The sequence below is a fragment of the Artemia sp. Qi Xiang Cuo genome, chromosome 20 (genome assembly GCF_049724085.1).
Source record: "Artemia sp. Qi Xiang Cuo chromosome 20, ASM4972408v1, whole genome shotgun sequence".
NCBI lineage: Eukaryota > Metazoa > Arthropoda > Branchiopoda > Anostraca > Artemiidae > Artemia > Artemia sp. Qi Xiang Cuo.
This window is the reverse complement of record NC_142813.1, coordinates 13,534,620-13,560,664: the sequence shown is the minus strand read 5'-3', so window position 1 is coordinate 13,560,664 and position 26,045 is coordinate 13,534,620. Positions and strand designations below refer to the sequence as shown.

Here is a 26,045-nt window from a genome sequence, read left to right as displayed (position 1 = left end):
GATGAGGGGAAGTCTTGATATATACATTTTTGCAAGTACACTATACGATATCAAAAGATAAGAAAATCCCCCCTCCCCGCGGAAAAGTTCTGCTCCATGGAAAATTTGCGCTTTCTGCGTAGCTACCATCTCGTAACCTGAAATTAGCCGTCGAATGCAGCGAAATAAAAAGAAAGTAATTTCCAGGGAAATTTCCCCTGCGGACCCCTCCCTCCCAGCGTATTTTTCAATCTAAATATATATGAAAATTTTCCCCGCAGACAATTCATTCCCTCTAGAAAACTCCACAGAAATCCCCCCCCCTCACAATTTACCCCAGGAAAATCTTCAACACCGGTAAAATAACGATCATATTTTTTTAACTTAAAGATTTTTGAAAAATTAGGTAAGGACTAATAACTTATCAGTCGGGCATTGTTGGATAATTAATATTCAGAAAATGTATATAATACGAATGGAACCAACTGTCAAGCATTTATGTTCAGGGGTCTTTAATTTCAGTCAGTGCTAAAATCATTAATAGATCCTTGGGGAGGGGGGATTTTATGCTAAAACTTTCGCAAGAGCTTACTCGACAACTTTTTAAAGTTTCTTAGCGATCGGATGAACAGTGTAGTAATGTGTGCCGGACACACAGGCAGACATAAATTCTCGATTATATATATATATATATATATATATATATATATATATATATATATATATATATATATATATATCATTTTCTTAATTTTTATTTATGTTGTTGACAACCTCAAAGAAAAGATGCAAATGTTCCTACGAAACCTTTTAAAGAACATTTTCTAAATATAAAATAATGACAAGATTGATGACAAGATGATTACTAGTTTGACACTTCTGACAATAGCCAATTATGACGGCACTTTTTTCCATTCTTTCAGTGATGGTCTCAATCAAGATGTTGATCTACTCATCGATTAGCTTTAAAAAAATCCCAAATTCGATAATAATGAAAGCGAAGAAGAAGAGACGATGCAATTCTTGATGACAATGTACAAAAAAAAAAACAATAATATTGGTGTCATCTTTAATTAGTCAAACTAGGCGTTTTGACCATCTTTTTGGAATCAAATTCATCTGAAAGCTAGCATTTTGTTAAAGTTACCTAAGTCTTACCAAACGAGCAATAATTATATATTCATTTATTTATCTGCAATTTTTTTCAAAATCAACAATATATTTTTTCCCCTTAAATTGACATACTATCATTTTCGAGAGTGAAAAAAACTATCTTGGTTAGTCACGACTTTGGGAAAATTCGTTTAAGGCCTTAATTTAAAAAAAAAATCATGTGAATGATTTCAGAATTGTGCCCCCAACCACGTATTGCACTCCCGACCAAAGGCAGAGAATTAGGAGATCGGTACCTGCTCTACGCAGACTATTGGTCAACATACGAAAAAGATGGTGTTAAAAATACTCAAATGTCCAATACCCTAATGGTTTTAATTTCTAAAGGGAATACAATAAGATGAATTACGAAAGTTGTTTTACGAAAGAAATTAAAATAAATCGTGTTTCTTTCACCGAGTGACGCTGGGTCCCCTGGTACCAAACCTGGAAATTATAAACTTAATCTATGCGAAGGATAAGCAGGCAGTCCTACGACCTATAAAACTGAATTTATATTAATCCTACGACCAATAAAACTGAATTTATATTAATAAAAAGATAAAAATGGACACGATAAACAAAATAATCGATAAACTGTTACTTCTTTTTTCGATCAGCTGAACACTTGGGGCAGAACCATTTCCCTTTCGGCTTTGTAAAAAGACCCACACAAGCAAAATGAAACCATTCAATGGGGCACTATGGAATAAAAAGAAAATATTAGTAATTAAATAAGTAATATTAATATAATAAAATATCAATCAGTAAAAAATATTAGTAAAATATAAAAAGACAATATTATTGGATTCAACATCCAATAATGGCACAACTAAAACAGAAGATTTTTTTAAAATGCTCGTTTTGTCATCGGTTTTCAAGAATGTATTTAACCCCTGTTCACATGTGTGCTTAGCAAGACAAGTGCCTAAACGCCACTGCTTTAGATCAATCGGGGTGCGCTTATAAAAGACGAAGTAAATTATGAAGATAAAAATGATTACGCTTAAACATTGATGTCTAGCTAAGCACTCGTGTGAAGTAAACTTTAACCACTGTGGTCTAAAAACTATTTATGTGCTATTACCTATTACTATCTACTTGTCATCAACTATGGCATCGCATCCAATAATTAAATAAATTGTATTAAGACAAAACGTGAAATTCTGTGTGATGTTAGATTTTGGAAAAGTATGACACACCTTTAATAATAATAATAATATATAAAAAAAAATTATTCCCCTTTTAAAGTTTATTTGTACGTTCGACCCCAGATAGAGCTGTCTTCAAGCGTCATTGCGTCAACAGATAGGAAGCTTATGGTTTTAAGCAATAAAGAAAAAGAAAAAAAGACGAAATTTTCTTTTTCAAAATGTTGGAAACATGCAAGATCCTCTTATATTACATGAGATAAGCAGTAGATCCAGGGGAAGGGTTTTTAGGTCTGTAAAGTTTTTGACAATCTTGAAATTTCGAGATTTGCCAAAAATTTTGACAATTTCCCCAATAAGTTCCCATATTTTTCAGATATTTCGGCTGCTTGCACGCTTTAAAAAATTCTCTTACAGCACAGATATAAATTTCTGAAAACAAGCTTGATGTAGAATTACATCGCTGATAATGCTGCTTTGATAGCAGAGACAAACTAGAGTTTGACCCCAAACAAATTGCAACACAAATGATTTTTACACCATGTTGTACAAAAAAAGCTGAACAACAAATACAAAGTTGCACATTCTAGGTCGACGCAAAATTATTTTTTTTTTTTTTGCGTATCGTATAAGTTTTCTCACTTTCCTAACAAAAAATTAAGTTCTGGTAATTGTTCGTTTTCTTGAACTGAATTATTATTCCGATGTAAAAAGACGAGATGAGTGCAAAAATGAAGTCAAACTTAACGTACGGTATAAGTTTCATAATCATCAATATGAGATTTATACGCTTCTCGTTGTCCTGACCCCCTTTTTTACCAGACCATCTTTCGCTGGCTAAATTGTCGGTTTTGAGATCTAATAATTAGTTAGCCTGAATCTTACCGCCCCTGGCTCCATCACCTGATGGGTCGGCCTAAAAAAAAGTGATTGCAAGATCTTTATTGAAACATTAAAAATATTAGAAAAGGGAAATCATCTATGAAACTAGTTTTCAGCGGCCGAAAATATTTGCCTGTCTTTTAAACTCATACATTTTCAGGGAAATAAGTAAATAAAAATAACTATAATGCAGAAGATATTCGTTCTCAGACGGGGTTTGAAATTGAAAAAAGAGATTATTCCAAAAGGGGATCTTACAATTGGAAGACCTTTATTGTCATTAAATAAAAAATAACAAGTTTTTTCAACCGAAAGTAAGGAGCAACATTAAAATTTGCTAAAACATGCTTTTCTATGTACTAGTAAAAAAGCATAATATGTAGCTACGGAAGATTTCCGTTGAATTACCGTGTGAACAGGGATAAGCTGAACCTTGAACTCATAGAACTTTTTTGTAGATAGGGCCTTGAAACCTCTGTTGCAAACGTTTCTGATATGCTGAATTTGAAGTTTCATTGAAATCGCTCCCCTGCGTGGGGTGGACAGCTAAACGAAAAAGTTGTAGAAATGGCAATTGCCTCGTACAGTGACCAAATATACGTATGAAATGATCTAGTCTAAGAAACAGATTTCAACTACTTTGATAAGGTTATAGCCCTATGCTTTTAAGGAGGGAATCATAAATGCAACTTGTGTAAGGTTAGAAGTGGCGAACACAGACAGAGCAGTACAAAAGAAATAACAATAGAAGTATGTTTCATAGCTACCCTACCAACACACCTGCTAGTAGAAACAGACATTGGGGACATAGGAAACCTCCTATTACTAAAGGCAACATCAATAACGAAAACATATATTATATATTATAGTTGAACCACTTTCAAAGTCTGGTAACTACAATTTTTGCATACTATAAAAGTAGGAACTGTTTTCAAGCAAATTTCCTCTTCAATAGCCCCAATTTTTGGCTTAAACTAAATATATATTTACAAGTTTGGACAGCCTAACGTTAAGGGTCATCTATTAGCACAAGATGCATTTCAAGGCGCGATTATCTTCTTAGTAGATGTCTGTGAAAAGAAAAAATATAAACCAGTACTTTGATATAAATTTTCAAGAGTTTTACTACGTACGATTGGATACATTAGCTTACCATTTCAGACTGTAGATCTTTGGCTGAAATGATGACGCAACCAAAATGATCTCTTACCTTCAAATATCAAGTAAATGGGAAAGGAGAACATTCGCAGTGAAACTTTTTTAGCTTTTTAGTGGCCGATATAGCAAATGACTTTTTGTATCTATAGATGGCAAGATATCAAACACTGGCATTAACTTGACTTAATATATGATTACTCGGGGTAATTTCCAGTTGTGACTTTTTAGCTTACGGCTTTATCCGATATATCATTTGGAAAAAGCGTGGGACGAAACGTTGATATAATTTATAGTGTCGGGCGATATCGAATATCGATATCGAATATCAAAACGTAAATATCGATATCGAAAACGATATTACTGTGGCTTTTTCTGTTATCTACCTGAGAAGGTCCAGCAGAAATGATCCAACATTGAAAATTGTTTCGCAAATGGCCGAGAAGAAAAATAACCTATTCAACATAGTGACTCATACATGAAAATACACAGCATGCACAACTGTATCCATAAGATGGCATAGCCCGTTCTCAAACTAAATTTAGTGAGGGTGAGCTCTCAAATATTGCTGAGAACTTCCAAAAGACTTGGCTAGATAAAATACCTTCTAAGTTTATAGGCCTTGTTCAGATCATACTCTTCACGATTGCCGCATACCTCAATCCGCGTTTCTAGAAATTGTATATTACCCTGACGATCTTCTCCAAGTTGAGAGTGAAATAGCTAAATACATGGATTGGGCCTTACTGGAATCTGTATCAGTAGATACAAGTGCAGAATCAAGAATCGAGCCGGTTTTTTGGGGATCTCATGATGAAGTTTTAGTAGTCAATGCAAGACAAGCTTCTTCAGCAGCTGCATCTGTCAGAGCTCTCTAGATTTTCAGTAGGGAGTCTTTAGTTCCAAGAAAAAATGAGCCACTCAAGCCGAGGAAGTTTTGTAATATGGGTCTCAGAAATACCTGTACAAAGTCGTATTCTGAGAGTGGATTCCAAGCCTGATTAACTAATCAAATAGTTCGTGGTAACATGCTGTGAGTAAAGAGCAACTCGGCCAAATAGCAGCCGAAACTGTAAAACACGGGATTTTTATAATAATAGATATATCAACTTGATTGGATTTTTATGTCGACTCCAGATATATAAAATTCATCTAGTTTTATGCACCCATCAAAAGCTACGAGCCTGAGAAAATTTCTATGATTTTTGAAAAAGGGCGGGAATTCCCCTGAAAAGACAATACATCTTAATAAAAGTCACACATTCGGCATATCAGGGAACCATACTGTAAGGGTTTCTAGCTTCCATCTGAAAATATGTGACATTTTGTAAGTTTTACCGGAAGAAAGATCACGGATGCGTGTTTATTTGTTCTGTTTTTTTTTTTTTTTTTTTTTTTTTTTTTTTTTGCAAGGATGATCATATCGAACTAATAGTCATATAAAACCAGAAGAGGGCTCGCTCGAACGGAAATTACAGTTCTTGCCCCACATTCCGTGACCACACCGATTGGAGGGCAACTAGATTCCCCCTTCCTCCCATGCTCCTTTTTTTACCAAAGTCATCTGGTCAAAATTTTGAGATAGCCATTTTGATTAGCATAGGCCTAGTTGAAAGGTGAAGTATAGTTTTTATTATTCGGAAGTAAACAGAAATTTTTGGGGGAGAGTGAATTTAATGTGGGGGGTATCTTACAAGGGAGAATTTTTCATGGGGAGGGAAGTTTCCGAGGAAGAACTTTCAAAGGGAAACTGTACACAAGAGAATTTGCCAGGATCCTTATACAAAATTCTTTTAATTTATCTATTTTCTCTTTGCAAACTTAATTTTACATATGCAGATATTCCGGGAAAATTGCCCAGGGAAAACTTTCAAAGGAGTTACGATTGTTCGAGAGATTTTTCCATGAGGGGGGGGGGATTTTCCGCGGGAGAGATTCTCCATGGGGGAATTTCACGGGGACAAACTTTCCATTGAGACATTGGGTGGGGAAAATTTCCAGTAAAAATTTTCCACGGAGGGAAAATTTCCGGCATGTTTTGAAAAACGGTTAGAGATTAGAAGAAAAACAAGTCTTTTTTCAAACGAAAGTAGGCAAAAAATAATTTTCTTGGCGGAATTGTCTGCAAGAAGTTTTTTGGGTGAGCTTTCAGCAGGGATGGAATTGTCTGGGGGATGAGAGGATCTTACGCAAGAGTAACTTTCCAAGGAGGAATATTCTTGGGGGGGGGGGAGAGATTTTCCATGAACAGAAACGGCGAATTTTCTAGAATTATTTGATAACGATTTGAAATGAAATAAAAAACTAATTTTTCAACTAAACCTAAGGCGTAATATTTAAACTTACAACGAACAAAAATTATCTCGTATATGAGGACAAATTCCCCTCGCTCATCGCTCCTTATGCTAATTTTTACTTTTTGCCCCAATTGTTTAAAAAGAACTCCTGAAACACAAGAGCCATCTAATTAAGAGTAAGGAGATTGTTAAAATACAAAAAGAAAATTTGACGTGAAGAGCAAGGTATTGAGGAGGGGTTATACCCCTCATAAACAGAACAATTTCTGTTCTTTTCAGTTTTAGTGCTGCTCGTTACTTTCAGTTGAAAAAAAAAACGATTTTTCTTTATTTAATCACTAAAAGGCTGAACCAATTGTCAGAGGAAAATATTGACACGTTGCTGATTTGAATAGCCAGGGACTTCTTTTTCTTTATCCTGAGCCGAGGAATTCCAAATCAGGATTTTGTAACATTCGTTTACGTAATAAAAGTTTTTCTGTATTTTATTAAAAATTTCGAAAAAAATGTAAAATGCTCTTTTTGTCATTGAATTTTGCCAGACCCTAAAGTTAATCTGAGCAAAAAAAAAGTGATAAGAAATATCAAAATCGATATATCGATTATCGATAGTAAAAATATCAATATATCGATGTATCGTTCAATCAAATTATCGCCCAACACTAATAATTTATTGCGTACGAAGGTAATGGAAGTGGTGAAGCTGCCTTCTGTGCGTTAACCAGCAAAAAAATTTATCAGCCCACTTATTATTTTTTTTACCAACAATCGACGAATTGATGGACAGCTAAGTGCTAAAAGAAACATGTCAAATGAAAATAAAAAAGTGCACACTGATGAATGTGAAAATCAGGTTAATTTGAATTTTGGGCTTAGCTCATCACTTTATGTCAGAATAGTTGCATTCTGATAGAATTGTTAGAAATAGGTCACAACGATGTGAAGTGTAAAATCCCAAATTGCTAACTAGGAAACTTTTCTCTAGTGCTTTGTACACAAGACTTGCTTTTATTATGGGGCTCAGTTCTTCAGTTAACATTGGAACGGTACTTCATATACAGAAAAACAAACATTTACCGACAGTTCATTTTTTTTAGAAAAAAAACTGAAAAAATTGACACGAAAAGCGTCGACCTAGAATGTGCAACTTTGGATATATTGTTGAGCTTTTTTCTTCTCTACAAAAGTGTAAAAAAGTTATCTTTGTTGAAATTTTATCTGTGTCAACACTTATTTTTGGCTAGTTTGCCTGTACTATGACTGGTTGACCCATCCCACTAATTAATATGAATATGAATTAATTAATTAATTACTAATAATAATAATAATATTTATCCATCACACCCGTCAATTAATAATAATAATTAATACGGAACAAAATGCGTCAGAATTTAAAAACTTTGCCGTCGATACATCTGAACCGGATCAAAAAGACTTTTCAATCCACAAACAATTCAATCTCATCTATGTGCTTCAGTTAACCACGAAACGCATTAATGTGCTTCAGAAGAAAGGAAATAAAAAAAATATATTAAAGGCTATATTCATTTCTATAGGTTTCAATCTTTTCTTTATTGGAAACATGTCGCCCCCTCAGAGAAATACAAAGTAAAAAAGGAGAAATATAAGATAAGAACATGTTAGGCCAACTAAAAAAGGAAGACACTCACGTCAGGGTTGTCACACCCAATCATTTCTCCATACGAAACCTGGTGACATAAACAATACGTTGGCTCATTTGGATCAACAGGCATATCCAAAACATCTGCAGGATGAGCAAGTGAAAGCGCCATCCCATCTACTGCAGCAGCTGCAGCCCCGCCTTTCTTCCCCTTCTTCTTTTGACTTATTGGTATCAATTCCTCATCCTCTGACATGGCTTCTGCTCTACTAACACGACCTTTCTTCTTTTTCTCCTTATCCGCAGTTTTCTTACGGCCTTCTAAAAAATTAATAAGTATCTTTTAACAGTAATGAGATGTAAAAACAAAAAATAATTCAATAGAACTAACAATACTCGCATGGCGTGGGTTTGGCGACCCTTTCTTAAAAAGTCGCCAGTGAACAACTACTAACACACGTTTACAAAATATTCACTTTCTGGAGTGTCTCATTTTGGAATATTTCAGTTTTGCAATATCTCACTTAGCCAGCGTTGAGCTTATAGCACAGAGATGGCCAAGCTTCACAAAATGTGTGGCTGAATTCCAACAACCTCTCGTTACGAGAACCAACATAAAAAAAAAGTAAATCTATACCAGAAATCAGAGTAGGAAAGGAACCAATTAGAAATATTGCAAATGATAAGAAGTATTAATAAATTATACAATTTAGAATATTATATGTATTTTTTCCAATTTCAAGGAATTATTAACATCATTTAATTTCTTCGTTTTATTTAGTCAATAAAAATTCATTTTCAGTCAATAAGAACACTGGAAAAGTTCCCATCGGAAACACTGAAAACACATGAAAGCCTGGAAACTCAGCTGACACAAAAAACTAAACACATGTATTATTCCCAACTTTATTACAATTTTAATGAATTATTAAACGTCATTTAATTTCTTCGTTTCATTCAGTTAATAAGAACACAGGAAATATTTCCAGTCTGAGAAATATTTCCAATATAACAGCCTGGAAACTCTCACTCAGCATAAAAAACTAGACAAATAACAAACCTTTTTAAGTAACCAAAACAGAAAGAGAAGAATGACTGAACACATTAAATGTAATTTTTTTTGTCACTAAATGGATTGCCAAAAATAAAATATTCTTTACAGGTTACTTCAAACGGATATTTGTTTTCTTTTTCACTGAAGACAGGTTAGCAGCAGTCTCTGCCGAAATACTTTGCTTTATTTTGTCCGGCTGAAAATCATCCACGTTTGGTTTTTGCCTTTTTCTTAATTAATTTTTGTTTCCGTTCTAATTGCCCATAAATCTGATACAAGGGCGCAAATTCAACCACTCAAGAGGGCCAGGGTGGTATCAGGAAGTGTTAATGATTGTTTCCCAATAAATAATATAAATATTTTATTGGACAATAGTCAATACTTACAAATCATTGGTATTGGAAACTGAAACATCTATGAAAATTTAATTTATGATTGTATGAGCCAACAGAGCTTGATTCCAGGAATAACTATCAAAGCTGCTGACTTCAAATGGCAGGAATATCAATCAGATGCACAAAGTGATTACGTCTTAGATCCAAAGCTATATTTGACTTATTTTTCAAGTCTTAGTTTCAGGCTCAGGTGAGTAGGTAATTGCAAATATTTACCACCGCCAAACAATATCGATTTTCGATTTCTTACTGATAGAACAGCTCTTACGCCTTTAGTTACAAGACCAAAAGCTTAAGAAAAAAAAAACATGAATTCCATAAATTTTAACTTCAATTATTACTTGATGAGAAAACCTATCAGTTCATAATTGAAGTCGAATTCAGCATATCAAAGAGTGGTAGATTACTAAATTGTCATACAAAGGAGGATACCGAGCAAATCCCTTTATTTATAGCACTTTTACCGAGCTTAAAATTAAATTCTAGTTAAAAAATTGTATAAAATAGTTTTAACTTTTAAGTTATTATATAATTTACTGAGACATGTTTGCAGTTAGGCGAAGGAAGATGCCTTTGAGCCCATTCCCCTCCCCTAAATTTGGGATTTGACATAATTTGGTCCGTTTTTCTGGAGGTATTTTTGAATTCAGCCCCCCCCCCCACTCTCTCCCTGGAAATAACAATTACATATGCATATAAATGAATTTACCACAGATTAATGTTCTTCATACAAGTTTCAAGTTTAAAATTCAACACAGGAGGAGCCGAAAAAGAATCTGAAAAATTTCATGTGGCGATATGAATTTGAGGAAGAAGAAACATATATTCTGACAATGTTAAATCTCAGAAGAAAAGTTCCATTCCTCCTATATAATGCCACATGCAATTGTTATTTGGTTTGCTTTTGAACCTTTTCAGATTATAACGCCTTTTCATTACCATTTTTATTCCTCGTTTCCCAATTTGAATTTTCGAATTTTCTTTTATTTTAATAATACTTTTTTCCTAATTTGTATAATGCAATGGAATCCTTTGAAAAGCTTTATTACTTGAACTGTATAAATAAACTGTTTTTCTTTTATTTTCCATTGATGAACACAAAACATTTTGACACGAACTCCATATATCACAAATTCATTGATAAATTACTTTATAAAAGCTCTATTCATAAATCGTATCTAAGTCCACTAATTAAATTTCGGGAATATGTGACTATTAAATGATAGTGGAAAACAGTGCTATCTATTAAAAAAAGGATTCATTATAGATGGCATCAATATTCAACTCACAGACAATGTTTAATATAGTTTGGGAATATAAGCAAGGAGATTAAAATTAAGAGCTTAACATAAAACTCATTTTCTGAAATACGTTTTTTTTTGAACTAGTGAATAAGCAAGAACAAGCATTAAAAAACTCATACTTTAACAAAGATGTTCAGGTTAAGACTTGAGGAGGGCCGAAGCTAAGAGGGCATTGAATAAACTGAATTTTGAGGGACCTTTGACACTACTCCAACATTAAAAAGCTTCAGCATCACATTGGGTCACACTGGGACGCTACTGCCTTTGCAGTGATAGTAACTGATACAAATCCTTCTCTGTTTTTTTTTTAAAGAAACTTATTAGACGGTGGACATGGTTAAATCCTATATCAAGTTGCAGGGTCAAACTGCAAGATCTTGTTGACGGTGTTTACAGCAAACGGGATGTCAGACCATATGACCATGGCAAGCAGAAATTCAAAATTCAACTCGTAATTAGCAATTGAGCCGTCCTAACCGAATGGTTACCGCTCCACACTAGAAATCCTGAGCTCAGGGGTTCGAGTCCTGGCGCCACTGGTGATTCGGTTTGGAACGGGGGTCAATGGTGTGGCTCAGTAAGCTCAGCCAGAGTCAACCCAGTTCTAAATGTATACCTGAAGTAATTTGGGAGGAAAACACGGGAAGCGTCTGATGATTTGCCCCCAACCACGCACTGCACTCCCGGCCAAAGGCATTGAATCAGGAGATCGGTACCTGCGCAACGCAGACCATTGGTCAGCATGCGAAAAAGTTTAATTGAAAGTAATTAGAAAGACTGGCAACTTCACTACGCAATTGGGATTGCTAGATGTCTCAGCCATGGTTAATAAAGCCTCATGAAGGTTTCTTGTTTGGTAGCCAACTGCTCTTACGCTCTCAATTCGGCACTCCCATCTTGTATCCGATAATTACTTTGCAGTAAGATAGTGAACGTGCTGATGTAATATCTTCCATCTACTTGTGCAACCAGAAAATATACAATAAATCCTCTGCAGCGTGCCAAAAAACGTAATCCTTTGACCAGTCCAGAGGACCAAGTCCTCAAAAACACAATTTAGGTTATGAAACCCACATTGATGTGTAGAAAGCCTTTGGATTGATCTCTAAAGTTTTGGCTTACACACCTTGGTTTTTCCCTTTCTTATGGACACCATTGTCATAACCTAGACCTCTACAGTTTCTAATGACTAGTCAATGATTTGGCAATGCTCCCAGGAAAGTATCTTTCAATCCTTTTCTAGTCGTATCTTCAGCATTGAATGTTTTTTAACTCCAAAATTTTTATCAGTAGTATCAACAAATCGGATAACCGGTCTAATCTGTTCCTTACGGCTGATATCAGGTGCACAATCAAGGATAACTGTAAAATACTTGGACTGATTTATCGTCTCAATGATCGGTTTTCTAAGTGACCAGGTCAAGATCTAAAGATAAGGTAAAAATAAAAAAAAAAAAAAAAAACCAAACGCCTCTGTTTGAAAACCGAGGTTCAGAGTGAAAATCAAAAGAAAAATTCAATAATTAGTATGAACTTCCTTTTCACAGAAATAGAGCTATTTGATTTTCCAGAAAATCCTTTACACCAATACTTAATCTGGAACTAATTTAGAATTCACTGCGATGACGGGAATGACATATGGTTGGCACCAGTTGGCCCTGTGACAAGGGATACTAGCAAGGCCATGTATAGGGAGGGATTAATGGGTTTGAGCCCCCCCCACAAAAAAAGGTCTTACTAGGTTATATACAGAGCCATCTATTTTATATACAGAGTTATTGTAGCTGAGTTTGCATATTTGCCTTTAATGGGATAAAGCTTCTGCATTACTTTGAGGGTATTTCCAAACTGATTTCTACACTCTAATTATAGATTTTTAGTTGAGTAGTATTTGAGGGACCTTCTATAATTCTTATTATAGGTCTTTCTCTCTGTTTATTCTCACCAGCACCATCTTCTTTTTTCATATAGACTGGCACGCCATCTATTGTGCTATTTTCATATAGCGCCATCTTTGTTGCCACCCGTGTATCTGTTTCTTCTGAATAAGTGAAGTCACATAGTTGCCAAATACAGCATAGCTGCCAAATACAGCATAGCTGCCAAATTTAGACAGTATATTTTGCCATTTTCGGCGATATAATTCAGGTTACATTTTTGCAGAGACAGCCTGTACAGAAGTGAGCAACAACGAATATTTAAGAGGCCACACAGTGCTAGCGGAATTTTTTATCCTTAAACTGCTGGAATAAGGTGATTCGTGTGTTGCACTTCCCACGGGTCTTATCTACCGCTAAATCTTTAAAGCTTGTAACGCTGGTGTTGCCAAATTAAACTGAAGGTTTGCTGACAAAATAACATTAATATGGTAGAACTCTGCCTACGTTGCAAGAAAAATGTAACAAGGGCTCAAGGAGGAATTCAGTGCCAAGACTCCTTAAAATGGCTCCACTTTGGTTGCGCAGGTCTTGTGTATACTAAGGAAGCTGCTGACAAACTCCGAGGACAATGGCAATGCTATAGTTGCAAATCTTCTAGCAACGACCAATATAAAGCAACTCCTCCACCAAAAGTACAAAATACTAGAGGGACTCCGAGAGAAGAATCCACCAAAAGCCAAGGTCCCTCGGTAAGCCAGCCTACGAAGCCCAAAGAGATTCCTTTGGGCACTAGTTTCCCAGATAACAACACAGAATGCAGCTACTGTCACAAAAATGTCGACATTACCACCTCTTTCCTCTGCTTTTTCTGCAACGAGTGGGAACATGCCTCTTGCCGAGGTATAAATGCAGATCTCGCGCTGGTCATGAAGAGAGAAGACAGCGAGTGTCTTCTGTTTAAATACGAATGCCTCTCCTGCTCCAAGCGTAAAGTAGCACTTCTACAGCTTCAAGTGTGACAGCTAATATAAGCTCAACCTCATAGACCTCATGAGGCAACACCTTCGAATCATAGTGAAAAACCCTCACCTCATGATTTCCAGCCGACAATAAATGCAATTATTCAGGTAGAAGTAGAAAAGGAATTGAGAGAACAGAAAAAGATGAATTTTGTGGTCATGGGGCTGTCTGAATCTACTGCTGTCAAAGACATTACACAGGTTGTCAAATTGACTCAAGAAAACAAGCTCGGGGTAAATATCACTGAAGGGGAGATACCAGAAACTGCCCGGATTGGAAGACCAAAAGAAGATGGTACTCCACGCACTTTGTTAATTAAGCTAAAAAAAATCCAGAGAGATTGAGATGAAAAGGCAAAAAATCCTGAAGACAGCTCCAAATCTTAAGAAAATTCTCAAATAAAGAAACTCTTAACAAAGTATACATAAAGCCACATCTCACGTCCATGCAGAGACAAATGCTCGCCATGAAGAGACGACAGAAGAGGAATGCTCGTACCCAGTGCGATCATTAAGTGGAGATGCAGAGCCATTGGAGGCGAGGTAAAAGACTCCAACAAAGAGCAACGGCAAACATGAAGTAGAATGACCAAAGCCAAACAAATGCCACCATCCTTCAAGCCTAACAAAAATGCTACTAAAGTAAAAATACTAAAGATATTATATTTAAATGCTGATTCACTACCAAACAAATTATCAGACTTAAAAGTAGAAATTGCAGCAAAGAACCCAGACATAGCAGCAGTGGTCGAAGCTAAGCCTAAACCCTGTCAATATATCCCAACTTTACCAGAGTTGGCCATCAACGGCTACAAAAGCCACACCTTGAACATAGATCAAGAAGAAGGTCGGGGAATTATTTGCTACGTCTTAGACAATTTATCAGCCCAGAAAGTGTCATAAAAAACAAATAGACAGGAAATTATTTGGCTTCAGATATCAAACACAAATCAAGCAACTCTAAATTTGCTGTAGTATATAGAAGTCCAAATAGCACAGCCGTGAATGACCAAGTACTCTTTAAAGATATTCACGCTATATGTCAAAGATTAACAGAACCAAATCTCATAATTGGAGATTTCAATTACCCTAGCATAGATGGGGACCTTCCTCGCGTCCTAGAGCATAGCGGGTCACCCTCACAGAGAGAATTTCTTAAGGTAGTGATCGATAATTACCTAAAACAGCTTATTAAACAACCAAAAAGAATCTAAGGAAGCGACAAGCTAAAACAACAGGACCTATTCATATGCAGTAATACAGAACTAATAAAAAAATTTACTATAGGTCCTCCTGTTGGAAAAACGGACCACGCTAATATTTACTTAGAGGTGATAATAAGTTGTGAAACTATGAGAAAAAAGAGAAGTGGATGTATTCAAAAGGTGATTACAATACCATGCGAACGGAGCTAGAAGTTTTCAACTGGACTGAAATACTAAATAACACATATCTAGTAGAGGGCATGTACATAAATTTTGCATCCGTAATAATAGACCTCACAAAGAAGTATTTACCAATAGTAAAAATATTTAAACGACCGCCTCTAAAACGAGACATCCTTGACCTAATAAAAACCAAGCGGCAAGCCTGGGAGACGCTCAAGCAGACTGATGCCGAAAGTAGTCGTAGAAATTATCGCAAAATCACCAACAAAGTCAGGAAAGCCAGAAGACAAGAAGCAAGCGAAAAGGAGAGGAAAGTAGCCGAAAACTCAAAGATCAACCCCAAGGCGTTTTGGAACTTCGTGAACTCAAAAAGAAAAGAACAGCCGGTTATTCCCGATCTTAGAAACTCAGCAACAGATTTAACAATCAGTGACCCAATAGCTAAAGTCAACCTACTAAATCAGCAGTTTTTCACAGTTTTCACAACAGAGATGGACAAAGATGAAAGTCAAGAGGAATGTCAGCCACTAGACGCAGGCAAATTTGAAGAAATAGAACTGACAATACAAATGGTCTACAAAAAACTAAAAAATCTAAATCCTTACAAATCAGAAGGTCCAGATGGCCTACATCCTAGAGTGCTCAAAGAGCTGGCACAAGAAATTGCAGCGCCATTGCGCTACATTTTTGTCAAGTCGCTACAAACAGGGAACCTGCCTGATACATGGAAGCAAGCAACAGTGATACCCTCTTCAAAAAAGGAAGCAAATCAGATCCAAGTAATTACAGACCTATCAGTTTAACCTGTATCACATGCAAAATACTAGAATCTTTACTCCACGATAATATATTACAGTACCTACTCGAAAGGAGCCTCATTTCATCCGCACAGTTTGGATTCCTCAAGAAAAGATCAGCAGAAAGCCAGCTACTTGTCGCTACAAACGCCTGGAGAAAATATATGGATAGTGGGATGCAGGTAGATATTTTATGCTTAGATCTCAGAAAAGCCTTTAATAAAGTCTCACAAAGTCAACTTCTTCGAAAACTAGTCTATCGGTGTTGGCGATACTATTCTAAAGTGGGTTCTCAACTTTCTGAAAGGAAGATCTCAGCGAGTGAAACTGGAGGGATAGCTTAGCAGCAATGAGACAAAAGTCACAAGTGGAGTGGTTCAAGGTATTGTTCTGGGGCCTTTACTATTCAATATGTACATAAATGATCTCCCAAATAACATAGATTCAGAGATACTGCTTTATGCAGATGACACGAAAATCTTTCGCGCAATAACAAGCCTTGAAGGTACAGAAATACTACATCAAGACTTAAACAAAATAGCAGAATGGATGAAAAAATGGAGCATGGAAGTGAATACAGAAAAAAGTTGTCATATTCGGCTAGGCCCAAAACACATTTCTCGGCACTACTGCTTTGAAGGACAAAAGATACCTATACAAGAAGAAGCTCAAGACCTGGGAGTAACAAATGACAGCGAGATGACTTTTATCAAGCACTACGAATCAATAATCTCTAATTCATCGCAAGTCTTGGGAATTATTCAAAGAAATTTCTCTCTTACTGACTCAACACTGTTTTCTATACTCTTCAAATCGTTAGTGAGACCAATGATCGAACACGGTCATACAACAACCAGACCATTTTTTCAAAAAGACAGCAATGCAATAGAAAAAATCCAAAGAAGGGATACTAAATTTGTTCCATCACTTAGAGAATTATCATACCAAGACTGTTTGAAAAAATTGTCGCTCCAAAGTCTCTCATACCGATTTTTGAGAGGAGATCTTATTGAAGTATATAAAATATGCAACAGATACTACGACAACATCCCTCCAGAAGAGAGAATAACATTAAAGAATAATAACCTGAGAGGTCATGAGTTTAAGCTAACCGAAGAACGTTTCAGAAGAGATGTTGGGAGATGGGCATTCAGCAACCGCATTGCCTCCGATTGGAACACACTGCCATCAGACACTGTTAACTCAGATTCAATCCATACATTTAAGAACAAGATTGACAATCATTATAGTGATAAAGCATTTGATTATTTAAATTTTTGTAGATAGAGGCGCAAGCCTGTTTTCGCAATACATTATTATTATTATTAAAACATAAAAAAAACATATAATTTTTTTTATGCGATTTCTAATTTTGTTGTACCCTCCCCCTCCCCCCCTCCAAAAAAAGAATAAAACTACCCCCTCCAAACAAAAATCCTGGATACAACCTTGGATACTAGGTACCTTTACACATCCAACCATCGTGACGCTAAACTAGAAGAGATTGAATAAGAATATTCTTTATTAATGGGTCTTATTACAGGCATTATAACTGGATACATAACTCATGGGATCATACATTTTATAGTTAAAAGTAACCAGTGAAAAACTTCGAGTTAAAATTCAAAACTCATCAAATCAGATAAACACCTTCTGTAGATGTCTTATTCATTCCGACTGACTAACACAAACAGGATATAAAATGGAGTGGAAGCGTATGACTTATGCATTGAATCTAATGGATAAAAATTTGAGTGATAAATAGATAGATTGCGGCGAAGGCCAGCCAACATTTTTCTCTTTTTTTCAACTGAGAACATTTTTATAAGCCAAAAACTTAAACTTATTAATAATTAAACTTACAAGCAAGTTTAACCTGAAACTAGGATTGCTGGATCATAAGCCAGGCCCCGTTCTATATTACAATTTAAAGAGAACTATGCGTAGGGCCCTCAAAATAGCGGGGCCTAGGGTGGTCGTCCTTTTTCACCACTCCCTAGCGCCGGTCCTGGACTTCAGTGTTCTGGAAGCATTTAATCTATTTTATACCCTATTTTAAACAAGGAAATTGGTTTAAGCATCAATCTAGAAAAAGACCAAACTTCAGGAAAAATATATATGTCTTTGAAGTAAAGCCCTTAGAAGCTCTCGTCATTTTAATTATTAGACTATTATTCTTTATCAGAACAGATGGACGTCCGAGTATTTTTGACATCATCCCTATGAAAAATCTTTATACAAAATTAATTATGACCCTAAACGAATTTTCCCAAAGTTGTGACCTATCTAGATTGTTTTTCCACGCTGGAAAACGAACAGTGATCTTATTACAAACAATCTTACCAAACGAACAATAATCACTGAACAAGGCTCAGTCTCATGTTATTCAAATTATATTGTAATTTTCCGGCCGCAAAGCATAGCATTCAATGGGAGGCAATCAAGAATCCGAGATTCCCTTCGCAGCTAACAAGCAGGAGTGTATTTCTCTAAAAATTTGAAATCAACTGATTTGTCAACAAATAAATTGCATTTTGAAAACCCTCCTACTTATGCTCAAAGCTTTCAACCTTCAAGGGTCTCTAACTTCAGTCAGCAAACAATTTATGAAAAATATTTAGGGGGTTAAGAGGGAAAACGAATTTTTGCAAATATCTAATTTGTTTTTTTGTTTTTTCACACAAGAAAATGGTAACATATCAATTTTCAATGAAAATTATAACACAATTTTGTAAAAACATTACAAATACATGTAAACAATTGCCCGTTTAATAAAATACACATGGGAATGTGTTCATACATAGGCTATGCGTAGGATGCGTAGGATGATATCCTTTTGAAAAAAAAATAGAGGGAAGAAATCGAGAGAATATAGAACTCAAAGGTACTTCGTTAGGAACTAAAAGGCACATGCTAGTTCTTGTTTTATTCTATATAGATGTCTGTTGAAATTCCTTTTAACCAGATACCAAAGGCCTGACAAAGGGTACGGGGGAATAGTACTGTCGAAAAAGCAATCCAGGACAACATGCCTCAAAGGTAATAAAACAATAGGTGTCTTGCACCCTTTTAAAACATAAGACAGAGGTACCCCTCTCAGAAGGAGCATCCCGAGCCTCAGTTCATAGGGAGGGGAGGGGGGAAATCTTTGTAAACTTTACATTGGAGGGGGTGCCCCCCCCTGTCGGGACGCCCCTGCCTCTCAGACCCTGGACTTCAATCTAGATGAGCTTACCCTTAAGCCTAGAAAATTAAATTAAATTTTCAAAATTAAATAAAAAGTTATACAAAATTAAATAAAAAAATAATTAAATATTCAAAAAATATATGACTTACTCTGTGTTACTGGGACCTCTTCCTCTTTTTTATTTGCTTTGGCACGATCTTTAATTTCGGATTCAAATCGAGCTAAGTCTGAATCGAGCTTACGTATATGTTTGTCAACCTGAAAGACAACAAACGATGAGTGGAAATCCAAAAAACATTAGAAAGTATGATAACATTTTTACACAGCAAATTTCCTGATTACCCAACAAACATACGTGAAATATATGGCAACAATGGCCAGGAAAGGTTTGGTAACTTTCTATATGTACGAATGTCATTAGCCGAAAAACCCGTTCAAATCAAGTATTTCTGTGTTTAAATTACGAAAGTGAAATTTTAACGTAAGAGGCATCTAAATAAAATATTATTAACACTTTTTCAGAAATCACTTTTTTTTAGCAGAACTATCGAAGCAGCTTTTGAAGTTACATTTTGGGTATCCCAGTTTTAAAAAGCAATTTTTCTTAGCAAATAATTGAAGGTTACTGCATTATAAATAGATACTTTAAAAAGGTATTTTCGATGAGCTCATATCCCTTTGATAGCACTTAGTTGTTTTGGTTATTAACATCTATTGGCATGAATATGAATTTGAGAAAGGCTTAGAAACAGAGTAACATAGGAGAGCATTCCCTCCCCTAAAAAAATTGAACAACAACTAAAAAAAGAATGTGTTCTCACCTTTTGAGCTCTGTTCTTTAGACTGTACTGTACAAAAAAACGAGACAGTACTTCAGACCCCCCTTCCAAGTTTTCTTACAATGTCCTCACATTTTCATTTAGATCAGATAAAAAAAAACTGTCAAAACAAAGAAGATTATGGTTTATTAGGGTCAAAATTAGGATATTTCCTTGATAGAAAAGGACAAAGAAAACTACAGATAAAATATTGTAGTAACTTTTTCATTTTTTTGAAGGCCAGGAGTGAACCCTAAGCATTGATAAATAATCCCAAGAGCTATATTTACTCAAAGTAGAAACTCCAAAATTAATAGGAAAGTAAAATTCGATCCAAATTTAGCATATTTAGATTGTTGCTTCGGATGGAAGGGGGGCATTAATCACCTGAATTCTAGGATCACAACGTCTTTTCAAAGAAACACTAAAATCAAATAAATAAACAGAATCACAATTTTTTTTCAATTATTTCTAAATTTGTATCAAGTAGCAGTTTTTATGAAACAGAAATAAATTTTTCAGTTCTTCTATCTACTGTCAAATAATTCCTTAAATGCATTACTTCCTCTCTAGATCAATTCCTATTTATTTATAAATGATTATAAATAATTATAAATAAGTAAATTATTATCATAAATAAATACCCATCAGAACTAGACAAATTCAAAACGATTCTTATTTTAGTTTCTTAAAATATGGATTTTAATTAAAGGTCTATGTTTCTTTCGACTCAGCCTGAAATATACTGTACGTAGGTTAATTTTTCAGTTTTATTTTTAGAGTTTAAATAAGAATAAATCCCATTTTGAATAGACCAGTAATAAATACATAATATTGTTTATTCCAAATTAGCAAAGGGAGAGGTGCAAAAAATCTGAATTTTTGGGGTTGGGTACCTAGTAGACTACACACCAAAGAAAGGTTTAAGCAAAAAGTGAGAAAGATAAAAGCAAAAAGTGAGAAAGATAAAAGCAAAAAGAGATAAAGAAAAACGGCAAATATCCTTCTCATAGATTTTTGTGTTTTTCTTTACACTTTTTCATGGGAGACCCTTCTAGCTCTTCTTTGGTAGTCCTATCCTCCAGCCTCACAGTAGTGAAGATCTGCAGTGTTACTAAAAGAGCCTTTTATTTATGATTAAGTAAAATAATTTTTTCAACTGAAAGTAAGGAGCAACAATAAAACTAAAAACGAACAGAAATTATTCTGTATTTGAGGGGGCTGCCCCTCCCCCCTCTTTATGCTAAAGTCTTGAAGTTTATTAAAAATAATTCTGATTCAAGTTCAATGGCCCTTGTGTTTCAGGAGTCGTTCTTAAAGAATTGTGACAAAAAGTCAAAATTTAGCTTAAACAGTGAGGAATTGAGGAGTCAAATTAAACCGTGAACCCCCCCCCTTTCTCCGTGTAAAATCCCCCCCCCAAACTTTCATTCACATGGGAAGTTTTCCCCGTGGAGCCCCCCCCCCCACAAAAAATTCCCCGTAGAAAATTTCCGTACATTTCCCAATAACAAATATTATTTGTAAACAATGGACAAATGCCATAGTTTAAAACAATTTCCCCAAGGGGCTGTGGGGGTCATGTCATTCCCAGAGGCATAGTTATGGGACCATTCAACTATGCTAAACCAAATTGCTCTCAAAACATCTATTGGATGTCTTTGGGAGAAAAGAGGCGTGGGGGGGGGGAGCTTTAGTTATCCTCTAATGTTTTGGGTCACTTAAAAATGGCCTTTGTGCTTTTAATTTCTGAACGAATATGCCCTCTCCCAATCTTCAAGGACCATTTGTTTGACGCAATCAACCTAGAAAAAAAAACTTCTGGCAAAAAAAAATTAAAATTTTTCGTAGATTAGAGTTTGAAACCTCTACAGTAGGGTTCATTCATAAGCTGAATCTAATGGTGTAATTTTCCTTAGTATCACTTTTCGAAAGTATTTTCCCCTTTTTTCCAAAATCAGGCAAATTTTCTCATGATCTTAGCTTTTTAAAGGTAATAATAAACTTAATAAATTTAATACATTTGAAATCAGTATAAAAAGATCTTTTGAAGTATCAATTGTTATCAAAATTAATTATTTTTAGTCTTAGCCACTATTTGGCCCAGTTGTTCCTTACAGTTCATTACCACAACTTTTTAATTTCTTTCAAATGAGCCCTTAAACTTCTCTCTATGTTGTTTCAGCAGTCTGCCAGTGGCGACAGAAAAAAAAATAAAGGAGGACATTACTGTATCCTATGTGACAGAGTGACTTTCCTTGTTGCTCAAGATTTAATTCTCCCAAAAGGGGCTTTTGGCTATGGTGATTTCAATTTGGTGCCGTTTTCATCAGGGTACTATACCATTCTTTTAAGGTTTTTCAGGTTCTTTTTCTATTTTTTCAACATTTTCATAAATTTACTTTCGAAACGAACTTGTATAATTGAGATTAATCGATATGACAGCTACCATTCTTGAATCAGCTTGAAATGGCGATCCTTACTCACTTGACAGTTTGTTCTTGATACACGTTTTTAAACTTTGGATTACTATGGGCTAGAGTAGGCAACCAGAATTTTAGTCTATTCATTGATTTTCGATTGTCATGCTGATGAAAATTTCATTCCAGGTTCGCTGGATTTTGTTGATCTATACTGAATTTAATGTAGATACCGGTTCCTATTTTAACTGATAACACTTCTGAGTGTTAAACTTTTTCAAGTTCAGCCTTGTAGATTCTAATCTCAATTAAGAAGATAAATTAGAGCTACACTTGCTCACCAATCAGTGCTAATTTGCATAAGAAGACTCCTTCATTCTTGCCTTGCTTACTTATGGAATGTTTGGTGTTAATTGTTCACCCAGTTTCATAGTCATAAATGGTAACTATGACTATCTGCTAAAAGCCAAATTATGCACCAAACATTAACTTAGCATGACATTGGGCTTTCACCATCACATTCTTCCTCCTCAATATAGACAATTTGTAAACAAAATATCATACAAACTAGACTAACTACACCAGTGGGCTTTTACTTCAAGAAAATTTCACTTAGAAATTCCTCAGGTTCTGGAAAATTCTTCCAATTTGCAAACTAAATACTATACGGAATCGACTAAAAAGAAAGGCTGTGAGCAGATTTTTCCTTCAAAACAATTTCATTTTAAAATACTGGAATTTATATATTGGCCAATTCCCCAAAATTAGGCTATTTTCATTTGGCACCATACTAATTAGACTAACTAGAAAGGCTACCAGTAGACTTTTACTTCAACACAATTTCAATTTGAAATTTTGGAATTAGAATTCTAATAATTGGAATTCACTTTTCTCCAATATTGACATGCTTCTATTAGCTTATTACTGTAGTGAATAAATATACTCTATATGTAACAAAAAATTATCAAACCCAAGAGGCTCAGGTTCATGAAAATTTAGGGGGAATAATTTTTTCCATAAGAAATGAAGACACACAATTTTTTTTTTCAAAATTTTCATGCGAGTAGGGGGCGTGGAACATTTTGAATTTTTATGTTTAATTTTTTTTGTAAAATGCAGGAGGTGACAACTGCCTCCCCCTCTCCCCCTCAATCAACACCCCTCTCTGACATAAATGCAATAGCCTTGGTACCCAGTTCTGGGTTCAGCCTAAAGTTAGTTACTATACTTCTTTTCTTTGTATTTTTCTAATGCAAGCTTTTCCCAATGACATGAAATAACCAATTGGGCTTATTGCCAATAATCATTTTCCAGTAAATCTTTATGATGATGATGATGATGAGGGTCAATACTTTACCACACCTGTTGAACTCAGGATGGTGATAAATTTGTATTTTCCTCCAATGCTACAAACCACATGAAGAATAAAAAAAAAAAAATCATCAAAATACAGTTACCAAATTAAATCATCAATGAATAATAAATAGCAAATTGCTACTGTAAATAATTGTTAGCAACAAACAAGGTCACAGAAGTTACCATAGCATAAAATTGCATTTTTGTTGAGTAAGACTATAGCAAAGATTCAGAATTATAGAGAGTGGGTGTGTAAAATTATAGCCTAGAATGTGACATTTGTATTTTTTACTTACTCCCTCCATGATTGCATCTCCAAAAAGCTGCCTAGAGAAATCTGGGGAGGGTAAAGAGGAAGGATGAATGAAAGCAAAAGATGGTTGGCTCCCAACCACCTTTACACCTCCTAGCAGAATGGCTGCAAAACAGAGGTCAGTGCCTGTTTTGAACGTCAGGTCTGGTGCGATATCCTTTCCCTGGTTGAAGAGAAATGATCTTTTCAGAGAACAGCATTTTGAATCACAAGTGGCACCAAAAACCAGACAAATTACAAGCAAAAGACAGGTGTCTAAGCCAATTATTTATTTGTATAAAAAGAGAAAAATAAACTAAAAAATTAAATACTAATAAAATAGCTAATAATTCACAAATAAAACAACTTACCAACTCGTAAGTTTGTATAGCAAGTTGAACTTTATCATCACCCAATTCTCTTGCTTTTCCATACTGCTTCTGAATCTTCTCAACTGTCTCTTTTTTCTTATCACCAGGGATATTTAAAGAATTTTTAATAAACTCATTTGACATTTCATCTATGTCTCTTAGCATAGACTGTGCTCGTTGATCTAAATCTCTCATCAGACTAAAATTTCTTTGAAGCTCAATAGGAAGAGACTCAAGACCTGAAAAAATAGAACAAGTTATATAGAGAAAGGTGACAGAATAAAAAAGAAAAATTATGAGGAAAAGAAAAAGAACTAGTTTGCTGCATGTGATTTCTTTTTCTGTATATTTTTCATTTTTTGTTTGAATTTTTTTATATTTTTCTTTATTTTTGTATTTTTTTTTCTTTGGATTCTGCATTTTCTCATCTTCTTATATGATTTCCTAGTGCTCATCAATTTGTTTAATCGAATTTTTTCCACTTTTATTCCAATTGATAGAAGTTTCTGGATGTCAGCCAAAATATTCAGGCTTTTATTAGTATTTGCATAAAAAAGTTTTTTTTTCTAAGTTCACTTTCTTAATTATAAGCTTTAACCCTTATTATACTTCCATTTACCTTAAATTACCTTAAACTGCAGCTTGGAGCAATCTAGGAATTTCTCCTTTTAGAGCTCCATAGTTGATGATTTAAGTTGTATTCAAAATTCTTTAGTGACCAGGTACAGTACACTGATCAACAGCTTCCCAGTTGAGTGTACACTCCCGGGAGGACCACTCATCATTCAGTCTTTGTTTAAAGATGTCCACAGATTCAGCAGTAACAGTTTCTTCAGAGAGTTTATTCCAACTGTTGACAATTCTTGAGGAAAATAATTGAGAGCAGACTCTGGATAGGGTAGACTGCTTAACAAGTTTCAGGGATACCTGCAAGGTAGCACTAAAGCTTGACATACTTGAGAGGAGAAGCGGATCACATCCAGCGTCATCGTTTTTGTCAGACATTTTGGAACTGCTATTCAGCCTTAAAGAAAAGGAAGAGTTGCTGCTGTTTGCAATACTTGATCCATCAGACATGCCTTCTTTTCCAACAGACCCCCCTGCAATAGCGGCTTCACGCCTCAACGAGTGCGTCCAGATGCTTAACTTTTTAGTCAAAAAATGGGAAACATGTTTGCAGAGTTCAAGCCCAGTTATCTGGCCATTGAGGCCAGCTCGCCAATCCCCCTCTATTCCTGTGGTGCTTTCAAATATTCCTAATAATATTTATATGCAAAACCATACAAATCAGCATGATATTGTGAAGAAGCTTAGCTGTGCTGACAAGGTGAAACATATTGTTAGTTGCTAAAATAGACTGGTAGTCCACATGGTTGATGAAGATTCTGCAGTGGCTGCAATACCTAATAGTATGAAAATTCGGGCTAAGATTATAAGAACCGAGTACGCAGGTATTATTAAAATGGACACTGATTTTGATGTTTCTCAAATCTCCATGCCCATTGAAAATGTAATCTCTATGACATG

The 26,045-nt window shown here is 35.1% G+C and overlaps 1 protein-coding gene across 1 annotated transcript in view; it reads right to left on the bottom strand.

Annotated features, from left to right (window-relative positions):
• Positions 1-1,665: 1,665 nt before the first annotated feature.
• Ing5 (inhibitor of growth protein 5) overlaps positions 1,666-26,045 on the bottom strand; it is a 37,576-nt gene continuing 13,196 nt past the window's right edge. The window contains exons 2-5 of the mRNA XM_089105960.1: positions 24,519-24,757; positions 19,411-19,519; positions 8,287-8,558; positions 1,666-1,833 (exon numbers count right to left, since the gene is read on the bottom strand). Of these exons, the coding sequence (XP_088962086.1) occupies positions 1,732-1,833; positions 8,287-8,558; positions 19,411-19,519; positions 24,519-24,757 (722 nt within the window). The 3' untranslated portion in view covers positions 1,666-1,731. The remainder of the gene's footprint in view (positions 1,834-8,286; positions 8,559-19,410; positions 19,520-24,518; positions 24,758-26,045) is intronic.